At 32.9% G+C, this 25,055-nt stretch overlaps 2 protein-coding genes across 4 annotated transcripts; one reads left to right on the forward strand and one right to left on the reverse strand.

Annotated features, from left to right (window-relative positions):
- Positions 1-6,601: 6,601 nt before the first annotated feature.
- Positions 6,602-13,718, reverse strand: LOC105457412 (Golgi apparatus protein 1). Of its 2 annotated transcripts, none has more exons than XM_011702062.1 (15): positions 13,546-13,718; positions 13,017-13,394; positions 12,377-12,939; positions 11,779-12,196; positions 11,360-11,461; positions 10,516-10,794; positions 10,172-10,341; positions 9,634-9,751; positions 9,348-9,544; positions 9,043-9,262; positions 8,493-8,819; positions 8,236-8,415; positions 7,848-8,076; positions 7,554-7,660; positions 6,602-7,461 (listed from the first exon to the last, which is right to left on the reverse strand). In XM_011702062.1, the coding sequence occupies exons 2-15, from the start codon at positions 13,344-13,346 to the stop codon at positions 7,297-7,299; spliced, it is 3,405 nt and encodes a 1,134-aa protein (XP_011700364.1). In that variant the 5' UTR covers positions 13,347-13,394; positions 13,546-13,718; the 3' UTR covers positions 6,602-7,296. The 2 variants fall into 2 exon arrangements, with proteins under 2 accessions (XP_011700364.1, XP_011700365.1); XM_011702063.1 differs by having other exon boundaries at positions 13,522-13,718.
- A 6,557-nt stretch (positions 13,719-20,275) lies between these two features.
- Positions 20,276-24,527, forward strand: LOC105457414 (endoplasmic reticulum resident protein 44). Of its 2 annotated transcripts, XM_011702064.1 has the most exons (7): positions 20,276-20,501; positions 21,152-21,233; positions 21,349-21,504; positions 21,855-22,155; positions 22,335-22,382; positions 22,815-23,110; positions 23,190-24,527. In XM_011702064.1, exons 1-7 carry the CDS (start codon positions 20,445-20,447, stop codon positions 23,534-23,536), a joined length of 1,287 nt encoding a protein of 428 aa, XP_011700366.1. In that variant the 5' UTR covers positions 20,276-20,444; the 3' UTR covers positions 23,537-24,527. The 2 variants fall into 2 exon arrangements, with proteins under 2 accessions (XP_011700366.1, XP_011700367.1); XM_011702065.1 differs by lacking the exon at positions 22,335-22,382 and having other exon boundaries at positions 20,277-20,501.
- The last annotated feature ends 528 nt before the right edge of the window (positions 24,528-25,055 follow it).

Raw genomic sequence — 25,055 nt, forward strand, 5'->3', positions numbered from 1 at the left:
TCTTAATCTTCATCTTCGGTACGCCATCTCCGCGCCGGTTTTATGCTTCCTGCTGCGAACGTATACGAATAAAGTGGAGCTCCTGCCTCCATTCCGCCACGCCGTGGCGGAGGAACGTGGTTACAAAATGTGTGCGCGCATATAAGGTGTGCCAGACTCTGCAGCGTTTCCGAAAATTTAACGCGACGTCCCGATTTTCCACGACTTTTAACAATTCTCAACATGTTATACGTTTATTTCATATCTGCTTGAAATTGTTTTAAAAAGAAACCTCCGGTTATCCCGTGGTGTAATTTTATACGGAGTGTAATTTTCCAGGACTCTTCATTTTTAATCGCTCCATTTGCGTTTCAATGTTATTGCAAAAGAAAAACCGGTTCGAACTTAACTAAAACTTAAGTAAAAAAAGTGCAATTTATATGCGACACATATCCTACGATTATGTGTCTGTTTTTGGGATCTGTTTGAAGCTCTTGCTTTTAAACATAAAAAGACTGTAGCGACCATGGTGGCATGAGTAAATAGTTATGTATATGTTTATTGTGCACAAATAACTTTTATAAAACGCGCAAATAAAAGTTTATTATCAGTGAAAGCAACCGCTCCGATAAAACTAAAATCGTCAGAGCTTTCAGGAATGTTTGCGCTGAAAATATATCTTTTTTATACGTATTTCTATTTCATTTTATAATATATCTTAAAACGGCTCGATTGTTGATACATCTCCGAATGTTTCAAAAGGACAAATAGCGCTGTTATTTTAAAAGAAATTATATTCATTTCATGTTTTCTCTTTACAGGTCAATATGATTCTATCTAGCGGATTTTAAAAAATACAACATGATGCGACTTACAAACTTGTTCTCAGTTATTTTGTAATGTATATTAATTCACGTTCAATCGCTGAATTTACTTCCAATTAGTTTTAATATAACATTATATATCTTAATGTTAAATCTGCTTTTATATTTTTCTCTCTCTTATATATCTATATATATATATATATATATATATATATATATATATGTTAAATTTATACGTACAAGCTTATGCATTTGCTCTATGTTCTTACTTTGAGGAAACAGACGGCTTTCGTCTCCGCCATCTGCTATCGAACATTATAACGTCATCTTTATTCATTTGACCCGATTTTTTTCGCCTGTTATGTTTCATCCCGTTTCATTCCCGTACGTATCGTAAATATTTGAGGCCCGAAAGGTAATATGGCGAATATATACATAAAAGCTTATATTTGGAAACAGCTAATATTAAGCTTGTTAAGCTTATTTGGAAAAGCGAATCAACGAATTCCAATTCTAAATAATAGGTACTGTCGTGCAATTATATCGCGATAAAGGGAATAAACAATCGCAATATTCGAGATAAACTTATTAAATGCCAATTCAAATGATAATAAGTAAAGTAGATCGGGGACAAAAGTAACAGGGTACAGTTGTAACATAGTGAATATTTCAGAAACTACAATAGATATGTGTGTGTAGCCACTGTAACCGTGAGACGAGATACGCTATCGGTATTCGTTCGTTAGTTTCTTGCCGATCCTTGCGAAACGTGCACGTAGAAGCAGAAGTTGCTTTTCTCTCACTCTTCAAGTTTTATTGCGTGCACAAAATCTAAAATATTTTTCTTTCTTTACGGCGAAGGTTACAATATACTTTTTTTAATATGTTAAGTATAATTATCCGTGTTGATAATTTGCATAATTTAATTGACTTCTATCTATAGATATTTTTTAAAAATTTACTACGAATTATAAAATATTATTAGGGGACAATACACAATAACATCAATGTTTAAGGACAGTTGTAATGTTATAATGGTAACTCATGGAGTTAGATGTTAAAAAACAAAGAAAATATATACAAATCAATATAAATGAGTATAAGGGCTAACGAGCCTGACTAGATGTCCTTGTCAATTAATAAAATTTAATAGATGTACAAATTTCGACGATACATAAAAATAAACCATAAATTTGATAAGAATCACTGAAAAGGATCATATTAAAGGTTGAAACGTTTGGTTTATTTTCATGTATCGTCGAAATTTGTACATTTATTAAAGTTTATTAATTAATAAGGACATCTAGTCAGGCTCGTTAGCCCTTATACTCATTTATATTGATTTATATCTTTAAAGCCTTTACGTTCTTTCTTTTTAATTTCTTAAAGAAAATAGATTGTTATGAATGATTGTTCCTTTATTTTATATTAATTATTAAGAAAAGGAAGCTATTTTCTGTTTTTATTTAATTTTAATATTTCTTAGTTAATAATGATAATTTCTTAAATATATATGATTATAATTAAAATAGTCTTTAAGTTTAGAATAATTATTTGTTTTTATGTGTTTTGGATAAAATGTGTTATATGAAAAATATTTAATAAATAATTTAATAAATTATTTTGTTTACAAATAATGTGAAATAATCATTTCCCTTTACTGTTACAATTATCCTGGGGGGTTAAAACGGTTCTAATATTGCAGTATCTTCATACTGTCTGTAAAACGCACTTTTTTCTTAACAATTAGTTACATTACAGAAAACTTTTTTCTTAACAATTAGTTACATTACAGAATTCTACACAATAGAATTTTGTAGCCAAATAAATTCTGCATTTATAAGTACGGGCGTTTTTTACGTAGATATTATATTTTATTTTAGATGTTATATCTTAAATGCAAAATGTTACTTTTATCCCCAGTCTGTATATTCTAATAAAAAATGTCGCGTTAATCACTAAAGAGAGATGGAGAGAGAGAGAGAGAGAAAGAGAGAGAGAGAGAAGGGGACAGCATTCTACGATGAAAATCCTTCAGCGAAAATTTATTGCGCGGCATCAGATGCTCTTCGCTCTTAGCCAATGCACATTTCACCTGAAACGTATTATGACACACGTAGAGACGAAATCTGGATATATTTAAAAAGAATATATTTAAAACGTCGCGCCTTCTAATTTTACAGAAATTCCACGAATAAATTCATTTTCCTAAAACTGTTGGGCGTATATCGCGTGACACACAAAGTTATCGATGGTATTTCCAACGTGACGCGCGAGAAACTTTACTATCGGTGAGAGTGCAGTTTTATATTTTTTATAATTTTCGAGTTACAACCAAACACCCTTTCGTCCTCGAGTGCGAAAAATGCGCGTTTCGAGCGAGGTGGAAAAAAAGGAAACCCCTGAAAATCACAGCGAGTTGATCGAATCGCGATCGGCCACTCGGGATCGCGCGAATCATGAAAAAAGACAAATGTGTGCACACGAAACTAGGAAAAACAAAAAGAGGAAAAAAACGAGGCACAGAGATGCGATAAGCGCGTGAAAAACCACCGGGTTAGATATAGAAAAGATTGAAAAGATCACATAAAAGTCCATATCTCGAGACGGACAGCTTAAAACTCATTAAAAGCTCATTTGAAAAAAGGCACAACATTGCTTCAACTTCCAAAATAATATGATCTGTCGCGTGATCGTATATCATCACAAAGGCGACGAATAATTGCGAGGTAAAGGGCCCACTCACCATCAGGTTGCCTCGCGCAACGTTGTCTTTGTCGAAATTCCTCCAACTTCCGCCAAGGACGCCGCGAGATCGAAATCCATTCAGCTTCCGTCGAGAACGTCGAAGTTGAGGTCTCTTCAGCTTCCGTTGAGAACACCGAAGTTGAGGTCCCTCCAGTTTCGGCCAAGGATGCGAATTTTCGAGCTCGCTCGCGACGCTCCTGTTCGCCCGCAAAAACAGTCCGAAAACGGACTTAATTATGATTACATGCACACGTGCACGTATGCATGCGTGTAAACCGACAAATACGACGAAGGTCACATCGCGATTCTCGTAAAGTATAAAATTATATTCGTAAGTAAAAAATTCGCTGAACTTGATATGTTCTCATTCTCTGATTCCGCGGGTTCAGACCTTTTTAAATGTCAAGATATCGATATACTGAGCGAAAAAGTATGTTTTGAACTTTGAAGTACCGATATCTTGATCATTGATCAATCATAAAAGACAATATATATGAAAAGATTATGTATTGTAGAAGGAAATCGAATACTTTTGCTTTTTCGAATTAACAAATTTTACTTAAATTTCTTTACCTCTTTTTTTCTTTCTTATAGAATATAAAAGTATAAAAAAAAATTTTTATCGTTAACGTCTCTCTGTTGACAAAAAAAGATAAAAGTTGAAAGGAGTTAATCAGCTGGTAACGTTTTCTACTATACGAAAAAATTGCATCGAAATATTTATATAAAAACTTTTTTAATTAATGATTCGTCCAGAGGATTAAAAACTCAGTCTTCGCAGATTGAAAAAATTTCACGATTATTCCCCTTTAATTTACCTATTTTATATTTACTTTTTCTCTCGCTTTTTTTTTGTTGTCACTGCGGCGGATTGGGTGATAACGTGCGATACTGCGCGATCGGCACGATCCGGCGCGGATAATTGCAAATATCGAGCAACACGGTCGGTCGCGACGGTAGCGTGCGCTAATTAACTCCATTATGAGCCCCTTTCCAACGTGGGAGGAGAGGAGAACTCGATATTTCGCCGCACAATTTACTCGCGATGCGGACTAAAAAGTGCAAGCGACGCGGGACGATTTTTCGAATTCGGCCTTGCGCGGACGTGGTGCGGCGCAAAATAAACAAGACGAGATTTTCCATCGCGACAAAACGCATTTACCAATCGCAAAGTTCGTTTACCAATCGTTGAAAAAAATATAATTGATAACGCGCACACGACTCGCGACGCGCATACGAGAATGATTGGCTATTTCATAAAATCTAATGTAACATCGCGATTAATTCGAGATATTTTCTCGCAATAATTTTAATTAAAAATGTTGTATTATTTTTAAAATAATAAAAACATAGCGGATACTGTTTTGATAATAATTAGTTCTCAACTTTTATCATTTTCTGAGTTTAGCATTTTAGCGTAAAGCGTGCGCGCCTCTCGCTTGAATCTCGATGCTTGATTATCGCGCGAAAATTGTCGCGTTTTTATATTTATGATATAAATATCAAATATATTTATGATATATTTTCTGTGAAATTATTTATTGATTGAGGCCCGATTGCACCAATATTGATTTGACCTTAAACGAAGCTTAAATATCTTTCTCTCTCTCTCTCTCTCTCTCTCTCTCTCTCTCTCTCTCTCTCTCTCTCGATTAAGATCAAAATAATGTTTGTGCAATCGGGCCTTAGATCCGCGATTATAGTAGCGATTAAAGTGGCGTGTAGGCGATTAACAACGCAGCAACTGAGCATAACTGCCATATAGATGTAAAACATCTATATTTACATACGTATATGTTATACACACACAACAGTTATATCTATGTTTGCTGGAAATTCTATAAAATTTAATATAACATAGCAATTAACTCGAGATATCGTCTCGTAATATTTTTAATTAAAAATATATCATTTTTAAAATATTTAAAAAATATATGTAAAATATAAATGACGATGAGTTTTTCATTTTTATTTTCTGAATTTAGCATTTTAGCGTAAAATGCGCCTTTCATTTCGACCTCGATTGAAATGCGCGGAATTATTGCGCGAAAATCTACGCTTCCGTCAATATTTTCTACGAAGTTACGCATTTAGAAACGATTACTCATTTGTATTTAGAAAAGATAATCAGAATTGTGATAAATAATTGATGCTGCTTGTATCTCGTCACACATACATACGTATATACGTATATACATACGTATATATGTATATATACGTATATATATATATATATATATATATATATATAAACATACATACATTATTACATATATGTATATATTATTACATATATGTATATATTTTGTGGCAAATAAAAACTTATAATTTTTTAATATATATTTACATGAGAGCCGTCATATGCGCACGACGAAGGTATACGCGTACACGTGTACGTCGGTCGTATTAAAGTCACAGGCGAGGAACTGAGGCTTGAAGAGGCTGGAAGACTCGGACTAACTTGTGCCCACCTGCGCATCTCTTTGGATTTAAATCAATTTGAAACACACTGCGTTCGCAAGCTCCGTACAGGAATCTACGTATCACAAACGCAAGGTACAGAAAGCTCGTCAGAAGGTCGCAGAAACGTCCTCCTTCTCCTCTCGTTCACGTTTCCCACCCTTGCACGCTCGTACGCGGAGTTGGTCCCGCGGGATGACCTCGAGGGTCCCTCAGGAATAATCGTTGCACGATCGCTTCGTATCGGTTATTCAAGAATCGGGCACCGCGACAAACCTTCGGGCATGTGTTCCCCTTCCCGCTCTCTCTCTCTCTCTCTCTCTCTCTCTCTCTCTCTCTCTCTCTCTGCAATTGCACCGCGAAGAGATAGACGAATCACTTCGAATAACTAGGTGTTTGTATTTTCACCACTTATGATCTCTCTCTGCTCTCCGCGTACGAGTTGCTAAATCAGGGCCGATTCCAGGCAACGACAGTACACACACTCGTCTCATGGGCGGCATATATGTATATCCAAGAATCTTTGGCATTTCGAGCTGATCTCTCTCGTTAAAATCCCCGCGAACGAAGGCGAATAAATTCGCTGGTTATTTTATTTCACTGTTTTTTATTCCTTGTTTTCAAACAAATTTTTCGCAGATAAAATTGAAGTAGTGTCGCTCGCTTTGAAAAACAAGAGAATTATTGCTTTTAAAAACAGATTTGTTAAAAATCTTAAAAGTCAATCCTACTCGGAATTAATATCTCCTCTTCTCTCGCGGTAATCCGGATCTGCAGAATATAAAGTCATAATATCAAATAACATAGTTTTTCTTTCGTTACTTCTTGTAACGAACTTAAAAACATTTCTTCCTGGCGAGTATAAAGAGCTCTCGAAGCTCGTTACAAATCCTATAGAACACCCTGTATTTTTGGAATCATAATGTTACAGTAACGTATAGTATTTCTAGATATTTAAATCTCCTTACGTTGTTAAATCCTCGAATATTCATATATTCTTAGACGCTTACAATCTCCGTTTTTTTTTGCATTATGCGCGTGTATTTAACAGCCACGTCAAAAAATCTCGTAGCCTTCCCCCGATATTATTAAATACAAAGATCCGCATTTTAAAAGCTTCGTAAACGAAGGTATAAAAAAGACGATGTTTCTTCTCTTATTCTCGTGAACTTACACTCCGTGTCGTCGTTCAGGTCAACACACATTTGTGTTATAGTATCTATTACAATCCTTCGACTAATTTCACGAAAGTCATTTCACTAGTGGACGGGCCCCGGCTGTGTCGTCACTTGTTCTTCATTATCATCGTTCGCCTGGTCACGCGGCCGAAGAACATACCGATCATGAAGATCATCCCGATCATGGTAAAACCGGCGATCATGAAGTAACGCCGCGCTGGGGAACGATTCACCGTCGAGTATAACTCCTCGAATGTGTTTGGCGCGATCAACTGTAACGTGATAAGCAAAATGCGATTGTTTCGAGACACGTAATGAAAAAAAATAATATAGATGTATAGATAAAAAGACATTTTTCGCAGACCTTGGCAGCATTTTTAAACATTTCCATCCTCGTAGTCAGCATTTTGTAGCAATCAGGTTGCAATGGTTTGTTGCTGTCTTCCAGTGCATTTTGCAAGCACATTATATCTGTGGTATAATTGTTACTTAAATTAATAATTTGCTATCACATATTTAACACATATACACATATAAAATTAATAAATTTTGGTTAATTCTTTGAATAGATTAATTTGGAAAGATCCGATTTATTGTTGACCGAATTACTTCGTGTTTTTTAATCTGTGGTTACTAATAAAAAAAAAATATTACGCACGTCTTCCCGCGCCTTGAGGTATAGCACTGCAATATTTGCTGATATCCACGGCACAGGCTTTCTGCAACAGAGGATCCACATTGATATCAGCTTTGGTTTGTTCTATCAGATCTGCGACCTCCAAACGACATTCTTCCCTCATATCTCTATTTCCAGCATTGAATTTCCTTTTAAGACACTCTTCAACAGCACCAGGTTCGTTTTCATCCGATCGGCATATAGTTTCAATCTAACAGAAACAGAAGAAGAATTTCGTGAACTTATTTGAAATTGAATTCTACAATAACTATAAAATCTTACGTAAAAATTAGATTAAAAATATTCAATATGCAAAAGTTCTTAAATTTTCTGGAGATACTTGTAAATTATAATTTTATAATTTCTTTACCTCGTGCGCGCACATCGTTGCTAATAACGGATTTAAATGATAATTTAATGCAGCTTCTCTGAGAATATTAGCCATTTGGTGCTCGCATTTAGTCATCAGCTTCGATTCCCGAAATCTGATCTTCAAACATCTAATCACCTTTCCTTCAAGTTCTTTGTCAGTGCGCTCGTGTATCAAAACCTAAAGTAATATAAACTCATAAATTAATTAATTATTGAGCTATATTAAATTATAACTATGTATAGATTTTTTTTTACCTCTTTGCAATGTCTGTCGATGTCAATGCCACACGCATTTTGCAGTGCCGTGTTAAATCTATAATCCGTATTTTGTTCAATCATTCTTCGAACCACAATGTTTTTGCACTTATCGTCGAAAGTGAGCTCGTCTTTGTATTTCTTAAGGCAATCCAAAGTTTGTGATTTGCTCACGTCATGGCAATACTGCTTGATCATAGCCCGGCAGATGCTCAGTAAAGGAACATCACTGGAGCTATCTTGAAACTCCTGTTTCCTCACCTTAAACAGCTGTTTATGACACATGTCCAATAGTTTAGACTTGTGCGATGCCAGGCACTCTAATACCTAAAACAACCTAAGTTTCAGTAAGGTTTATCGTAACATTAGAATTTAGAGCAGACATCTACTCGAAGAGCCAATAAAGAATTTAGCAAACAAAGAACAGATACTAAAACATAATAAGTTGTTAATATTCTAAATGTAAAATTTAATTAAAAACTTTTTTCTATTTACATGTATACAATATAAATACGATAAAAAAAAGCACTGCCTTAGATATTGTCGCTACCTGTGAATTGCCGGGTTCCACATTAAAACAAAACTGTTTAATGTCTGGTGCACAGGCTGCTTGCAAGAAAGGATCAAAATTGATATTCTCTCGCTGCTGATAAAGTTGCGCCCGCAGCTGTTGCCTGCAATCCTTCATCACACGATGCTGCGAGTCTTTCATTATATCTTCCTGCACGATTGAGCTTAAGCAGTCTATCACACTGGCTTTCGTCTTTGATCTACATGACAATATATGTATTATACAATTTATTCTTAATGTTCAAAATATGTGAATTCTGTGTGAATTAAAAAACTGAATATTACTTAGTGCACCATCTCTTAACGTAAGGCCTGCATGCCTCCTTAAATTTGTACGTAAAATGATAATTCTTCAAAGATATCAGTTGGAAATGTTCCACGGCTGCTTTACATTTGTAATCGGTGCGCGCGTCCAGCTCGTTTTTATGCTCGATCAGACATTCCATCATATCGCCTTCGTCTTTTCCATATTTTAATACCTCCTAAAACGCGCAAGCATCATTGACGATAATGTAAATTGGAAGTAAAATAGATAAGTAAGTAAATTGGATATAAATAAGTCAAGCCGTACCTCGCAGTGACGTTCCATAATATGTTGGCACGCAGAAGAAATTATGGGATTCAACTCAACACGCTCTGCTTGTTCCTCAGTAAAGTTTCCAACTGCAAACTTGCATTTTTCTTTCAAGCTGCAATTAACGCAATTAATATCAAATTAAAATTTAATATTTTTGTATCTAACAAAAACTAAACGATATCAAAGAAAAGTTCGAAATTACTTTTGAAAAGATTGACAAAATATAGTACATTCTGTTATTGATAGCATACAAGAATTGCAAACGAGAAAAATTAAAAGCAATGCAACTCCAAGCTTTTTTCAATGTGGGTGTAATGAGATAAATAATTTAGATAAAAAGATATATAAGATAATAAGATAAAGAATTTAGAAAATAAAGAACAGATACTAAAAAAATAAAATATAATAAGTTGTTAATATTCTAAATTTAAAAAATAGAAAATTTAATTAAAAACTTTTCCATTTACATGTATAAAATATAAATACGATTAAATGAATAAGTTAAGATAATAGTACTTAAGATAATCAGTACTTCTCTAAATTATCCTGCAGACATAGAATCTCTTCTCCCTTCGCAGTTTTGTCGTAACAAAGTGATGCCAGTTCATTAAAGCACACTTCTTCTATCTCGGGTTGCAAGTCGACATTCATGGCACGTTGCCTCATGATTCTTTTAATCTCTTCCAAACAATCCGCTCTTAACTGAACAGAATATAGAAAAAAAAGCAGTTGAGAGTAAATCTTTTGCAAAAATAATAGTAAGAAAGTGTTAATAACTTGAATTATTACAATTAAAAAAACTGAATTATTAAGCTTTGACTTTAATTAAGCGAAATTGAGAATTAATTATTTATTTAATAATATTAATAATCTTACTGTCATATTTTTCTGGTACACATGCCGATATAAACATGGCAGTACCAGAGGCCCAGTTTCAGGATCCATTTGTTTGCCATTGCCGGTCCATGCGTTTCTTGCATGACACAAACGTACGGCATCAAACTTACACGCTCTGTACAATTGTGGATCAAGTTTGAAATCTCTAGCAATAAAATACTGTATTTGCACTAAAGCCGTCTCACAGGCCTCGGTCATCCTCTCCGTTCCCAGTTGTTCCATTAAGCAAGATATCACTCTAGCATCTCCGCCGTGCACCTAAATTAAGTATCAAACAAGAATGGTAAATACATCTAATGAATACATGAACTGCAAAGTATAAAAAAAAATTTTAAACTTGCATATAAAGACTAAAATTTCTTATATGTGGCTTTCAGTTACATATACAGAGTGTCCCATAACTCATAATTAATATTTCGAGGAGTGAAAGAGAATGAAATTTTAAACTAAAAGTTCTTTTCCCAATTTTGCCTCAGACCATTTTTTTTTATTTACAGAGTTATTACCAAATAAAACTGATCAATCAATTGATTGCGCCCAGTAAGAATACCCAAAAGCGTAGCGTGCCATGGGGCTCCTCGCATTTACCGTACATTCTTCCGATCAAAATTTTATTCTAATTTTTCATATTAATAAATAATTAAATAAATAATAAATAATGATAAATGAATAGTTTTAGTCTGAGCTAAAATTGAAAAGAACTTTTTAGTTCAAAATTTCTTTCTTTTTCATTCCTCAAAATATTAATTAAGAGTTATAGGAAATATATATATATATATAGATGTTTTGTTAAATTCTACAACTGTTTGTAAAAATAACTTACATCTCTACAAGCTAAATTGACCACAGGTTGACACTGTTCTCTTAAAACCGGATCAATTCTCCAATCTTCGCCGGCATCAGCTTCCATAATTAGCTCCTCCAACTGAAATTATATAATAAATAACATTTTATAAAAAAAATAATAAAACATCTTAACAATATAATATTGGGCGCGTTCAGCAGACAAAGAAAATCAGTGAGCTCAATGATTCTTTAACATAACTTTTGCCTATAGCTTTTTGCTAAAGTGAATAAACCAATCGTAACAAGAAATCAATGAGCGCTCACTAATCGGATCTGCTGAACGCGCTCATTCTTAGAAACATTAGAATGCCATTTTAAGGATCTTGTAAATAAATATGTTACTTGATTCTGGAAAAATCAATCCTGACATTCTTAATTCTTCTATCAATTATTTACCGCTCTTTGGCATTCCGGCGTGACTCTCGATTTCCTCTTCCTCGTTCTCGTATGCTCCATTAAACAGTGTATCGTGGCGCCGCCGACCTCGAGACTGTTGCAAAAAATCGTAATGTCGTTGGCACATTTGTGCACAATCTCTGGCGACAATCTGTAATCTTCCATTAGTAGTTTCCTGTGATCAAACATTTCCGCCTGACAATTGCCGTCGATTTTGCTGCCGTTTTTCATTGCCGACTCCAGACAAAGCAAGATCTGCGCCAGCTTGATCTCCTTGTCCTCGGACACGGACCGCCTGCAGTGATTATTCCTGATGTCCTCCTTACACGCTTTAACTAGACCCTTGCTAATCTTATAGTCAGAAGCAATGAGCTTCTCTCTCCTCGTTAATTGCTCCTGACACTGTGCACTCATCGATCTGTCAATACAAAAGCATTCCAATGTAAAAAAAAAAAAGGAAACCTAGATTAATAAATCTCTTGAATCAAGAGAGACGGTAGTGCCCTATGCCAAGTATTAATATATTACAACATTTAGCTTGTTATAAATTCAAATTGTTAAGTTAATTAATTCAAATCGTAACGTATAAACATCTTACCTGTCGGTTTTATATTTCATTAAGCATTTGTAGACTTGACCGCTGCCCGATCGAATGGTAGGACAGAAGTTAATGCGATCGTTATTACACGCCATGTACAACTGACGATCCAGTTTGATATTCTCAGCTTGGATCTCGGACACATGGAGAATAAGCCTCCTACACTCGTGCTGCAGTTGCTCGACGTGTTCTTGCAGGCAGGCTAATATCTGACCTTGCGATATATCTCTGTACGGCTGCTGACTGTCGCAGCTGAACTTTTTGATATCGCCAGAGCAGTCCGTCTTGAAGGGCGTGAGAAGTCTGAAGTCGCTGAAGGCAATCCGCTCCAATCTCTGAATGTAAGTGATGCAGTCGGGATCCCGGACCGTCTCTCGCTTGTCGATCAGGCAGGACAGATAAGCCCCGTGGATCTTGTCGGAGCTGGAGCACTGCAAGCTTTCCAATTCCGTGCCGCACGCCTTTCTGGCTAGCCTTTCTATGTTTTGATTATCTGTGATGTTCTGGATGTAGGACCAAATCGCCTCCTGACACTTCTGATTGATCCCGGATATCTCGGTGGGCTGCAAAGTAATACGTATTAACGAGACAATTAGATTACTTCCTGCTTTCACTGCACAATACAGTACGTTATACATACCTTGAAAGTCTGAATGCACTCGAGCAGCATAAGCTCATCCTTTTTATCATTATTCCTAATTATATCACCGCAAAGGCGATTCAACTTATCGCGGCACTGGCCGTTAATGATCCTGGGTGAACCATCGTCCTCGGATTCTCTCTTGTGCTCGAATACAGCGATGTCAGCGATCCTTTTGGCCCGAACAACGGGGCTGGCGGAGAAGAGCCAACCGATTTTGGAGGGCTCGTCGACCTGCCGCGCGGACACATCACCGAAATACGTTGACGTTGTGCAATGCAGCACCGACAGGATAAGAATCGCGGAGAGCACTTGTCCCGTGTGCTCCATTCTCGACGCTCGGGTTCTTCACTTTTCAGCAAATCATCGTAATAAGTCCTGTAAAAAAAATATCATCATTGTACACGCAGTTTCGTTCGGAACTACTTAATGTCTACTTGATCATTGAGAGTCGTTTATTAGAATCGGATCGGATTGTTTAATGAAAAAAAAAAGGGAAACTTAACAAAAGAGAAGAGCACGATCTTACAAATCTCTTTACGTCGCGGCCGGTTTTTTATTATTTCCTCTTCTTTTTTTTTTTGTGCTTGTTGATCATGTACCGTATGACGTGAACGTCATGGACGCGCAAGTATTGGTGCCGATAATTCGCAGAGAACAAGTACGATTGGTGCGGAATAATGTGACACACCGGAGCGAGGTCACCGGTCGTGCTTTTTTACAACGCCATCTTGCAGGATACAACTATACTATTCGCAATTATACATTATCGACAGTTAATAGTCGGAGTCGATACAATCGCTCAATTATCGATAATGCAGAAATTTAGACGAAGTATATCTCATTCTTTATAATTAATTAATTCGTAGAATTTAATTATTAAAGTAAAAATGCTTAAATTATTTTAAGGGTCGAGAAGACCCTATCGAATTTTATATAGATTTAAATTAGAAGATTATTTAATGAGAAACAAATCGCTTAATTATGACAAATTTTCCCCAGATTGCATTCAAATCAAAGTAAATTATGTCATATAAATGTCAATATAAATTATAAAATTTTTTGCAAAAAAATAAAAGCCAAAAATATTAAAAGATAAGTAATAAATCAAATTAAATAAAAAAATCAAATGTACTATTCTTAATTTATTATTACAGATAATTAGATTTTTATATATGTTAGTATATATAGAAGTTTGTGTTTATTATACATACATTGTTAAAAGGAATCCGCAATCATGAATGTCCATTTCGTGGATTCGACCAATTATATGAAGCAATCATGAAACACTACTGACACGATCGAGTAATTAGTATTCTTAGGCTGTATTACATTTAACGAAATTTTATAATTGGAATATCTTTTTAATTTTTTATGAATTAAACAATAACTATATATAAGGATAATCAATATTTCAGAAAATTATTACATATATGAAAAAGAATAATCATAAATAATTATATATAATTGGAAACTATATTAGATATACAGACACTTGTAATTATATATTATATATTACATGTGATGACATTTTAATAATGTAAACCTTGGGAAATACTCTATTTGTTTTATTATAAAAAATAATAATTACAGATTGCTATATTTGTTTTTAATTTATTTTGTCATATAATGTATGAGTAATCATCAGTGTAATGATATCTCCTTTTAAATATTCTTCTAAAAAATTAAACATTTTCTAATTGCTAGAAATATTGAAAAAAAATGCTGTTTCCCATTTTGGTTTTAAAAACTGTTCGCTATTATTTAATAACATTTAATCAGGCGACTGCTTGAAAAGTTATTGAATTTATAGAAAATAGAAGGCAAATTTGATATGTAAAAGTACATTTTCTTCACCATTACATATCTATAAAAAATATTTAAAAAAGCAATAATTGAAAATTTCAATAAAAGAATAGTATAACATTTTATTAATAATTATTGTAACATTATATAATCTAATATTATTTTCCAACAAGAACGAATCTTGAAGACACATATAGTTTATCTGATGTTATTAAATAATTTCCAAGTGTGATTACATTATATTAGCCACTTCTATATAACATAAAAAGTTAAATAAAATACTCAAATTAACGAATTATTGTGTTTCGCTTGTGACGAATATATGTAACGTATGATACATTTTAGCGACTTGTAATGTCATATACGTATACATACAAAACCTCGTACAAAACCATAATTGTATATTTCGATAGCAATATTATTGTAAAATAAAAATTCATAAGCAAAAGTTAAATTTTTTAAAATAACATACAATTTAAATCGATTATAAATATGTATATAAAATTTTCAAAAGGGCAAATTTAGATTTATAATTACTTTATTACCCTTCCAAATAAATAAGAATCTTGGATTAAATATGTTTCTTGTTACTCAAACAGATTGTTAATGTTTTTTAACATTATTTTCATTCTTTTTGTAATTTTATTTTTTCCACCGACTGCGTGAGGCATACCACATGATCTGAATACATGTATTTCGCCGATTGTGTTTATTTCAAAAAGTTACGAATTTTAAATGAAAACGTTAAAAGTATCTTCGCAGATACGCTGTTCTCCATCTCTTGCAATTACTCATTGATAATAATGACACGGATGTAATATTCATTTTGGCATAGAACTTGATGCACCATGTATACGAGCGACCATGTGCACTAAAATTTTTTTTGCGAAGACTGTCTATTAAGAACAAGCGAGATTCCTTTTCCTATCAATAAAGGCAAAGCGTGATGTCGCTCCTGAGATTATATGTGCAGACTTATGTGGTCCAATTATGCAAGCAGCATCAATCGACGGAGCAGGATTTTTCTCATTGTTTAAAGACGGATGTTTAAATTGATGTACTATTTAAAACATAAAAGTGATGTTTTTAACTGCCAGAAAGAATTTCTTAACTTTAATTAAAAATTAATTTAAAAAGGATGTAAAGATTTTAAGAGCATACAATGAATTCGTTAATTCAAATGTTTTGCAGTTTATTAAAATAATTATGCACATAAAACTATTAACTTCAGCATCTTACAATTAAACGTCGAATTATCGGAACAGATCGGCCGCGCAGAGTGTGAAATGCGTACAATAAAAATTGCATGCTCTATATATATTAACACGAAATTTGCCAAAGAATCTTTAAAGCGAAACTATTAACGCAGTAGTTTATAAATACATTGAATAGAACGGTACTCATGAATTCGAAAAAGTCCCGTTTGAAATTTACATGAAAAAGAAACCAAATTTATCTCATATTGGAATATTTGATTGTAAATAACTTATGTGCACGTTTCAGATGTCTTATGTAAACAATTTAAAAATAACTAAATTGCAAAGGAAGATTCTTGTTGATTACGAAAAAGGCTCGGACAACTGCAAATACACAGACTAATCGCATTACGATTTCTAGAAACATCATTTTTGACGAAAATTATAATATGTATACTCGTATTAATTATATATTGATGAAGCGAAGGACAAAGTAGTTTGAACTTCTATCCTTGGTGAGCGGTGATGTCGAATTTATTACCACAGATCGTACAAAATTGATAAAAATCCCTGTTATCTATTGTTTAAATCTTGTCACGTAAAAAGAAACTTATCGAATTGAAATACTCACGATTTTCGATTTCGTTATATGGAATAAAAACAAAAAAAAGGAATATTGTCGAGATTATAACTCGTTTGTCGATCGATAATTGTTAAGGCTTGATTTTTTTTCGTTTCTTATCTTAAAACATCTAATCTTCAAGCTAAAAATTAATTCTCCAGCTAAAAGTTAATCTTAAATATGTTTATTAAGCGCCACTCGATTCTTTTCAAATACTTGACATAACTTCTGAAAGATTTATCATTCTAGAGGCCGTTTCACTATTTATTTAAAATTTTGCAATGCTTAGTGTATATTAATATTTCATGTTGCAATATTTCTACATTATATATAATTTAAAAATAATAGTGCATTTTTATAAGCATGTAGGAAAGATTTTCTGAATGTCGCTTAAGCTATTCATATATTTTTATTTGGAACAGATTTATACTTAATAAATATTGGAAATTACATTTTGTAACATGCTGCAAATCGTTTAGAAAACCGAATCGCCTAAATCATATCTGTGGAAAAGGATTTTCTAATCGTATCTCCTATCAATTTTATAAATCGAAATAATTAAAAATATATGATTAGTAAATAAAGTCCTTAATTTAATTTTAATAATTTATAGAAAGAAGAATCAAGTTTATAATAATTAATAAATAACAATAATAAAAAGGTAAAAGCATCCAAATGAAACTGATTTAAATAATACATTTTTCTGATTAACACTTGTATTCGCCTTACTTATTTTATTTTTTTTTTAATATTGTCAATTATTAATTTTACTTGGTAGTGATTGATTAAAAAACTTTATAGACTTTATATATATCGATTTGATCTTTATAAAAATCACAAATGCGTATATATAATATGTGCAATAAATCTGAAATAGGTATTCTACAGTAAACCGTCTTTTTTTAAAAGAAAAATTTAGAACGAAATTGCATGATTATATTATTATCAGCTACATTAATAAAATATTAACTTCTTATTTGTATTTAATTTTTCAAAAAATTGTTAGCACGTGCAAGAAAGATGTACATATCCTAGCTATTAATTTTCTGTCTGTGTTATTCATTTCTCATTTATTTCATATTTTTGTGAGTAAATGTTGATAATGTTAGCAATAATATAAAATATATTGATGAGACGATCTGATTTCGGCGATCGGTATGCATATATTGCATACATTACACATTCTGAAATTTTTTCCTATATATAGATTAACCCTGATTTCTATGTGCACAATTATATTTTTAAATGTTTTAAATAGAATACAGATCAAATATTATTCTGAATTATTGAATAATTTCTTTCTAAGCTTAATTTTGCAAATATGCTGAGATGATTTATAATCATATCATTGGATATCCAAACTTTTGTCGAATATTTTATGAATTCGTCAAAGGAAGTCGCGCAAATTTTACATTCAATGAAATTTGTTGTTTTTAAAACAAAATTATCCGTTAACTTTATCTTTGGATATAAGCTATAAAAAATTAACGCAAAATTCTAATTAATAGCTTTAATTAAGAGAGGAGACACAAAAGATATGCAATATTTTATTATATATATAAAATACTGTATATGTGTGTGCACATATATGATATATATGCGATGAAATTAATAGTGCATAATGTACATTTCAGAACTTATACCTATTTGCAAGTATATCTGAGAAGGAGTTATAGCAGACTTAGCAGCACGATGGCATCAACTAGCATAACGCAAATGTAAGTCTGCTATAACTCCTTCTCAGATATACTTGCAAATAGGTATAAGTTCTAAAATGTACATTATGCACTATTAATTTCATCGCATATGTGCACACACATATACAGTATTTTATATAACAACTCAATACGAGTAAGTAACAATACACGTCATATTAGAGATGGGCATACATGTATGGAAGTATAATCCCCTTAGGGTTACATTTTTCTTATATTCCCACTTCTCTACAACTATAACACCTCCAGTTTCGTTACCTCCATTTGGCGCCTTCCAGAGACCGTGCTTCAATTTGCGCCGCGAAATGCCGTATAGCACTGGCAGCACATTTCATTATATATTTCATTATATATTATTATTTATACATACTATTTTATATTGTTATTAATTTTCTTCGAATAAGTTGTTCATTTTATTGAAAGATATATTTGATTGCTTACACATTCAAATATATCTTATAAAATTTATATATCAAAATAATTATTCTTTATAAAATATATTTTCAATATAGAATGATCAAACAATCCAAATCTGGAAGATTTTCTCGTTTGTAGAGGTATTGCATTCTAATGAGAAATTTTAATACTAAAGTAGATTTCCAAAAATGCCGCTACTGTAGCTATACTTTTGAGGAAAGGACACGTATTTGTGTATTGCGAAAACACTTATTAAATCGTAATATAATTGACGAAGATTACTTATGCTTACCAAAAAATTTACGAAACCATTTTGAGATAGCACAGAATGAATATAAAGCTGTATGCAAATATTACCCTTCTACAATATCATATTATCAGGATTTGAGCCTCGTAAAATCTCATTTGAAAAAAAACCATCCAAACATTTTCCGTACAGAGGATGATTCATTGTTAAGGCAGTTATAATATTTATATGAAATTCATAAAAATTTTTTAAGGATCATCAATCATCTTCGGAACTGAAGGACAACATTACACATTCGTACAGAAACTATTATATTATATATAACTAAAACATTCCTTATTGTGGGACTCTTTCTTCTTTTCTATTCACATTGTATGCACACATGCATCAAGTTCAAAGAGTTATGCTTAGCTTTTTAATGTTAGATATTCATTTAAGGACTATGCACAAGGAAATATTAAACAAGTAAATATATACATACATACAAGTACATATATACTATTATGATTACTATTTTAGTTTATTTTATATGCCCGAGAAAGAAAGTTACATATATAATTATATATAATTATATATGGAACTTTTTTTCTCGGGTGACCATTAATTATTTTTATTATATATTATTATTAATTTTCTTCGAATAAGTTGTTTATTTTATTGGAAGGTATATTTGATTGTTTATACATTCAAATATATTTATATTATTTATATCTTATAAAATGTATATGTCTTGAAATAATTATTTTTTATAAAATAAATTATTATTTATATATTATTATATATTATTATTATATATTATTTATATATTATTATCTATATATGTTTAAAATGCGAGTTCGAATTTAATACGAACGCTCAATACTCGAAATACACAGAAAGTACGCAAGTTTATTGAATTGTTATTATAATTGCATTATAATATGTATATGCAAATACATGTATATATATTATTGGGAGAAAACGAAGTAAATAAAATAACTATGATTGCAGGTGGCAAAATTAAAAGTCTTCTAACGAGGGCCGGCTGCGCTTTGGTTTGGCGCTTACGGCGCCTGTGAGCAACATTTGTCCTTGTTCAACATTTGACGAACAACAAGGATGCTGCGAGCGCAAAACCGAATGCAGCCGAGGAGAGCGCAGAGAAACGCGCGCGGTCATGGCGCGCGCGTACACTCGCGCTCGCGCATATAGCCATAAGGTTCCACCTATTGGAATTTCGAAAAACACCACCGAGGAGCTAGGCGCGGGCGGCGGCGGCGGACGCGGCGATAATCGATGTCTCGACTGTCTCGAGGATGCTCCACGCTCGATTCGACGATGTGCCGCCGCTAGCTCGTAGGCAATTGACGCACAGGCGGCTGTTTTCACTGATGGTGTTTCAAAAACTCGTCGCACCGTCGAGTTAGTCGTCGCGAGTATCACAAAATGCTGGCCCGCTGTGATATACTTCACCTCAAAGTACTTACACTCGCGTGTTTGCTGGTAAGTGATCGCGGAATCGCGCTGCCACGTCATTTGACGTCTCGCGAGGTGTCCAGTGTTCGGTAATTCCCTGTTAACGGCACTCGCCCACGGCTCGCGAGTTTCCACTTGTTCTTTTAACTCACAATTGTTGATTATTTAAATGCCGCACAAGTCGGCAAGCCGCTTCTGTGCAATTGTGTTTAAGCAACATAACCTATACCGCCGTATTACAATAACCTTGTGTTTGAGAAAAAAATCTATTCGAGGGACATGGGCTGATGAAAAAAAAAATTATAACTCGTATGATCCGCTGCGAAATGCGAATTTGGGAAATCTTTGCATACTTTTTCGTTATTTCGGAACGATATTCCGCAAATGCAACCAGTAGTTTTATTTACGTGATTATACTGCTATATTTGTCATATGTTATCTAATCTGTATTTAATGGCCTGAGGATCAATAATAGATGGGTAGAGGATTTAAAATTTAAAATAAAGATTGTATATCGGTATAAAATACTTAAATCGTATACGTGTCGAGCGAAGTTTAGGTATTTCTGTTCTAAAATACAAAGTGCATAAAAACTGCAAAAAAAAATCGACTCGCTTGATGTAAATTGGATTCTAATAGAACAGAATATGCACAACTAATAAACTGTGTACTTCTAGATACGTTTGCCGAACAGTATAGCACAGGAAGTGAAGGAAGGTGCTCTTTCGCTAACAAATAAGAATATTGATACAACGTTAGGTAAAACTTTATATATTACAATGATTATATATATGATGAACAGCAAATATCCATGCTAGTAAACATATACTCAATCGTAGTCTCTATTTTTTAAATTATAAATTTGTTTTTGCAGCTGAGAATGAACTGGTGTTTATCAACTTTTACGCACAATGGTGTCGTTTTAGCAACTTATTAGCTCCAATATTTGATGAAGCTGCAGATAAGATTAGAGAAGAGTTTCCACAGCCTGGAAAAGTAGTAATGGCCAAAGTGGATTGTGACCGTGAAAGTAAATATATTTTAAATGTGACTATAAGATGCATGGAAATGCAGTTATATAATTGTATACATATAATACTCAAATTACAAATAGAGCATAATATATAATTTCTGATTATACGAGTAAGCAGAATTTGAGTATTAATCTGTATTAGACTTTATATTAATTTAGATTATTACACAAGCTACATAGTTTGCAGGTTATCCCCGTGTTTTGAAACATTGTTAAATGCCTTTATTATTAAAAAGTATTTAACGATATTTTAAGACACATAGATAATCCGCAAACCACATAGCTTTTTCTGAAGAAAATATTCGTGGAAGCTTCAAAAATATTACACAAAATTTAATTTTTTTTAGCCTCTATAGCATCTAGGTTTCATATTACCAAATATCCAACATTGAAAGTAATAAGAAACGGGCAACCAACCAAGAGAGAATACAGAGGGCAGCGATCAGTAGAAGCATTCCAAGAATTTGTCAGAAAGCAGTTGGAAGATCCCATTAAAGAATTTGCCGATTTGAGAGAACTTGAGCAACTCGACGATAAAAAACGTATGATTATAGGATACTTTGAAAGGAAAGATGTACCAGAATACGAATTGTTTAGAAAAGTTGCCACTAATTTGAAGGATGATTGCCAGTTCTACGTTGGTTTCGGGTATGATACTTTTTATTTGTGATACGGTAGAATTATTGTAACACATATTTCTCTTTATAGTATTACAATATTAAATATTTCCTGAAAAGGCTTATGTAGATGCAAAAGTAATTTCTTTTTATTGACATAAAAATGCTGCATATAATATGCATAATAATTATTATATTTCATTTAACAAGCACATGCTCCAATCAAAACTGCGAAATTGGACAGCATTTACATTTGCTGTAAGTAAAGCGGTATACGTAAGCTCATAGATTTTCATCCGGGTACAATGGATTATATTTTTGTTATCTAATTTATCATTTCTTTATTTTCTACACAACCTTATTATATCTTTTTTACGTTAAGTACATTGAGATAGACACAAATTTTTGGTAGACAAATTTCTCACGCTATATAATGATAAAACGGCAATTTTGTGACATTTTTTTTAAATCATCTACTTTTCATCTTATTTTCAATCAACTAATTCTAATTTTAAGAATATCTGTTAGTTTATTGAAGTGCTTTATTTCGTATGTAAACTGAATAGTTATAAGAATAATTCTTTTTTGTCAGTTATATGTTTAAATGTTTTCACCGTTATGTAATTAACGAAATATGTTGGATAAAATAAATTTACCGCTAAATAATGATATATTTTAAAATATGTTTAGGAATGCAAGTAAAGCAATGCATCCTCCAGGTGAGCCTATCATTGCCTTCCGTTCGGATAAGGCCCTATCTGTTGAAATGGATGAAACTTATAAGGGTAGTTTGTCAGTTTACGACGAATTAAATGTATGGGCGCAAGAGAAGTGCGTGCCGTTTGTAAGAGAAATAACATTCGAAAATGCTGAAGAACTAACGGAGGAAGGCTTGCCGTTCCTTATATTGTTTCATGCTCCTGATGACTTGCAAAGCGTAAAGCAGTACAAATATATCGTAACTAAGTCATTACTAAGTGAAAAACGTATGTCATAGTGTTTTTACTTATGTTGTTTATCACTTTTTCATAAAGCTTAAGATTATATTGATTTCTTTTCTTTCAGAAAATATCAATTTCTTAACCGCTGACGGCCTGAAATTCGCGCATCCGCTGCACCATTTAGGGAAAAGCACCTCAGATTTGCCACTGATTGCAATAGACAGCTTTAGACACATGTACCTATTCAAAGATTACAATGACATTTTTGTGGAAGGAAAGCTTAAGGCTTTCCTGCAGGATTTGTACTCCGGAAAGCTTCATCGCGAGTTTCACTACGGGCCTGACGTCACTAGCAATGAAATACCAGTTACTGGAAAACAGGTGAAAACGCCCACAACGCCGCCAGAGTCCGCGTTTAAAAAACTGGCGCCAAGCAAAAATAGATATACGATAGTTAAGGATGAACTGTAATGAAATCGATACTGTGCAGTGGGGTTTTCGTAATTAATTTATATGCGGTATATTAGAGAAGAAGTGAATTGCAATCGGGGATTTTCCAACATTCGACATAGATACATATTATTTTCGTAGTGCGTTGCAACGTGAGTCTTCTAAGACCTCGACGAATCCGTTTTTCCTTCTCCGCAATTTATCCCCTCTTCATACTCTTCATATAATAGGATCGATTGACGTTTTGATTTACTTGTTATTTAATTTAAAAAAATATAGAGATTATTTGTTAATTATACATGATTTGCACATCCGTAGAGACAAAATACGACATATAGCAATTTATTTTTTATAAAAAAAATCTCATACGTTTGTACGATCTATTGTCGGCAAACGAACGGCAAAGAACAGAGGATTCCTTTCTTTTTGATAAAATGTGTATGTTGTTTTTAAAGTGAGTTGCTAAGAGCAACTCGATTTATATCGACTGTGAAACTTTGCATCTCTCTGACCAGTGTCAATAATTACGTACCAAGATTTTTTACATATATTATAAAGCGATCATGTAGCTTATCTTAATATCGTTATTTTTGTTTCCTACAATTACAGTTATAAATCTGATCGTCATGTATAAAGAGATTTGATTTACACAATCTCTCCTTTCTCGTATCTCATCTGTTACGTCAGAATTTTTAACACAATACCTGGTAATATTTATACGCGATTACATTCGTCGAGAAATCCGAAGCGTAAATGTGTTCCGAGTCTTATACGATACTATCTAATGCGTGTATGCATGCGTATACCATTGACCGTATTGCATATAGGACAATTGTTTCTGTATGAAGTGTATAAGAAAGAAAGAAAGAGAGAATACAATGTCTATCGCATGATCGTAATGTTCGAGCAAGAGTGAAATCTCAGCGTGCCCTCGTAAGATAGTTGTAAGATGCATTATTTGTATGATCGATGATATTGTTTTGCCTGTTAATAAACAATTTCTAAGTCATAATGTATTGTTATACACATCCGTTATACATTCACTATCGGTGTTGCCTAAATATCTCCACATTAAATGGCGTTCAATCGATTTCGTGTAACGAAGTATTATCAGAACTAAGTATCTCGCGAAACGTTCGTGTAATTATACACGCGATTTCATTATCGCGTTTTGTTCAATTTTCTTACGCTTGGAATCGATTGAGATCTTTCTTGCATTTTTTTACGTCAATTTTTTTCGAAATTCAATAAAAATGTATAAATTGCGTATATATTATACATATATATTATATCATATAATTAGCTATGTTGATTACATTTTTTATAATTACTATTTTGATGTGTATATTTATTAAAAAATTTTTGTATTTCTACGTTAAATAAATTTATTAATATTTTTCTGTTAATAAATCTATTAAAGTTTATTAACATTTTTACGTAAATTTTTAAATAAAAATACAAAAACTTTTCCATTTGTTTAACTTGAAAAAATTAATTAGGCTCCTTTTTCAGGCGCTTTTCGTGCGCTTTCCGGATTCAT

The sequence above is a fragment of the Wasmannia auropunctata genome, unplaced genomic scaffold, assembly GCF_000956235.1.
Source record: "Wasmannia auropunctata unplaced genomic scaffold, wasmannia.A_1.0 LD335236.1, whole genome shotgun sequence".
NCBI classification, from domain to species: Eukaryota; Metazoa; Arthropoda; class Insecta; order Hymenoptera; family Formicidae; genus Wasmannia; species Wasmannia auropunctata.

Bases quoted from the DNA above. Each gene is read 5' to 3' on its own strand.
- LOC105457414 (XM_011702064.1), top strand. From the start codon at position 20,445: ATGCTGGCCCGCTGTGATATACTTCACCTCAAAGTACTTACACTCGCG. The intron at 20,502-21,151 runs GTAAGTGATCGC...GTGTACTTCTAG, and splicing joins TTACACTCGCGTGTTTGCTG to ATACGTTTGCCGAACAGTAT. The intron at 22,383-22,814 runs GTAAGTAAAGCG...AAATATGTTTAG, and splicing joins GGACAGCATTTACATTTGCT to GAATGCAAGTAAAGCAATGC.
- LOC105457412 (XM_011702062.1), bottom strand. From the start codon at position 13,346: ATGGAGCACACGGGACAAGTGCTCTCCGCGATTCTTATCCTGTCGGTG. The intron at 8,416-8,492 runs GTAAAAAAAAAT...ATATTACTTTAG, and splicing joins TCGACAGACATTGCAAAGAG to GTTTTGATACACGAGCGCAC. The intron at 8,077-8,235 runs GTAAAGAAATTA...TGTTTCTGTTAG, and splicing joins CAACGATGTGCGCGCACGAG to ATTGAAACTATATGCCGATC.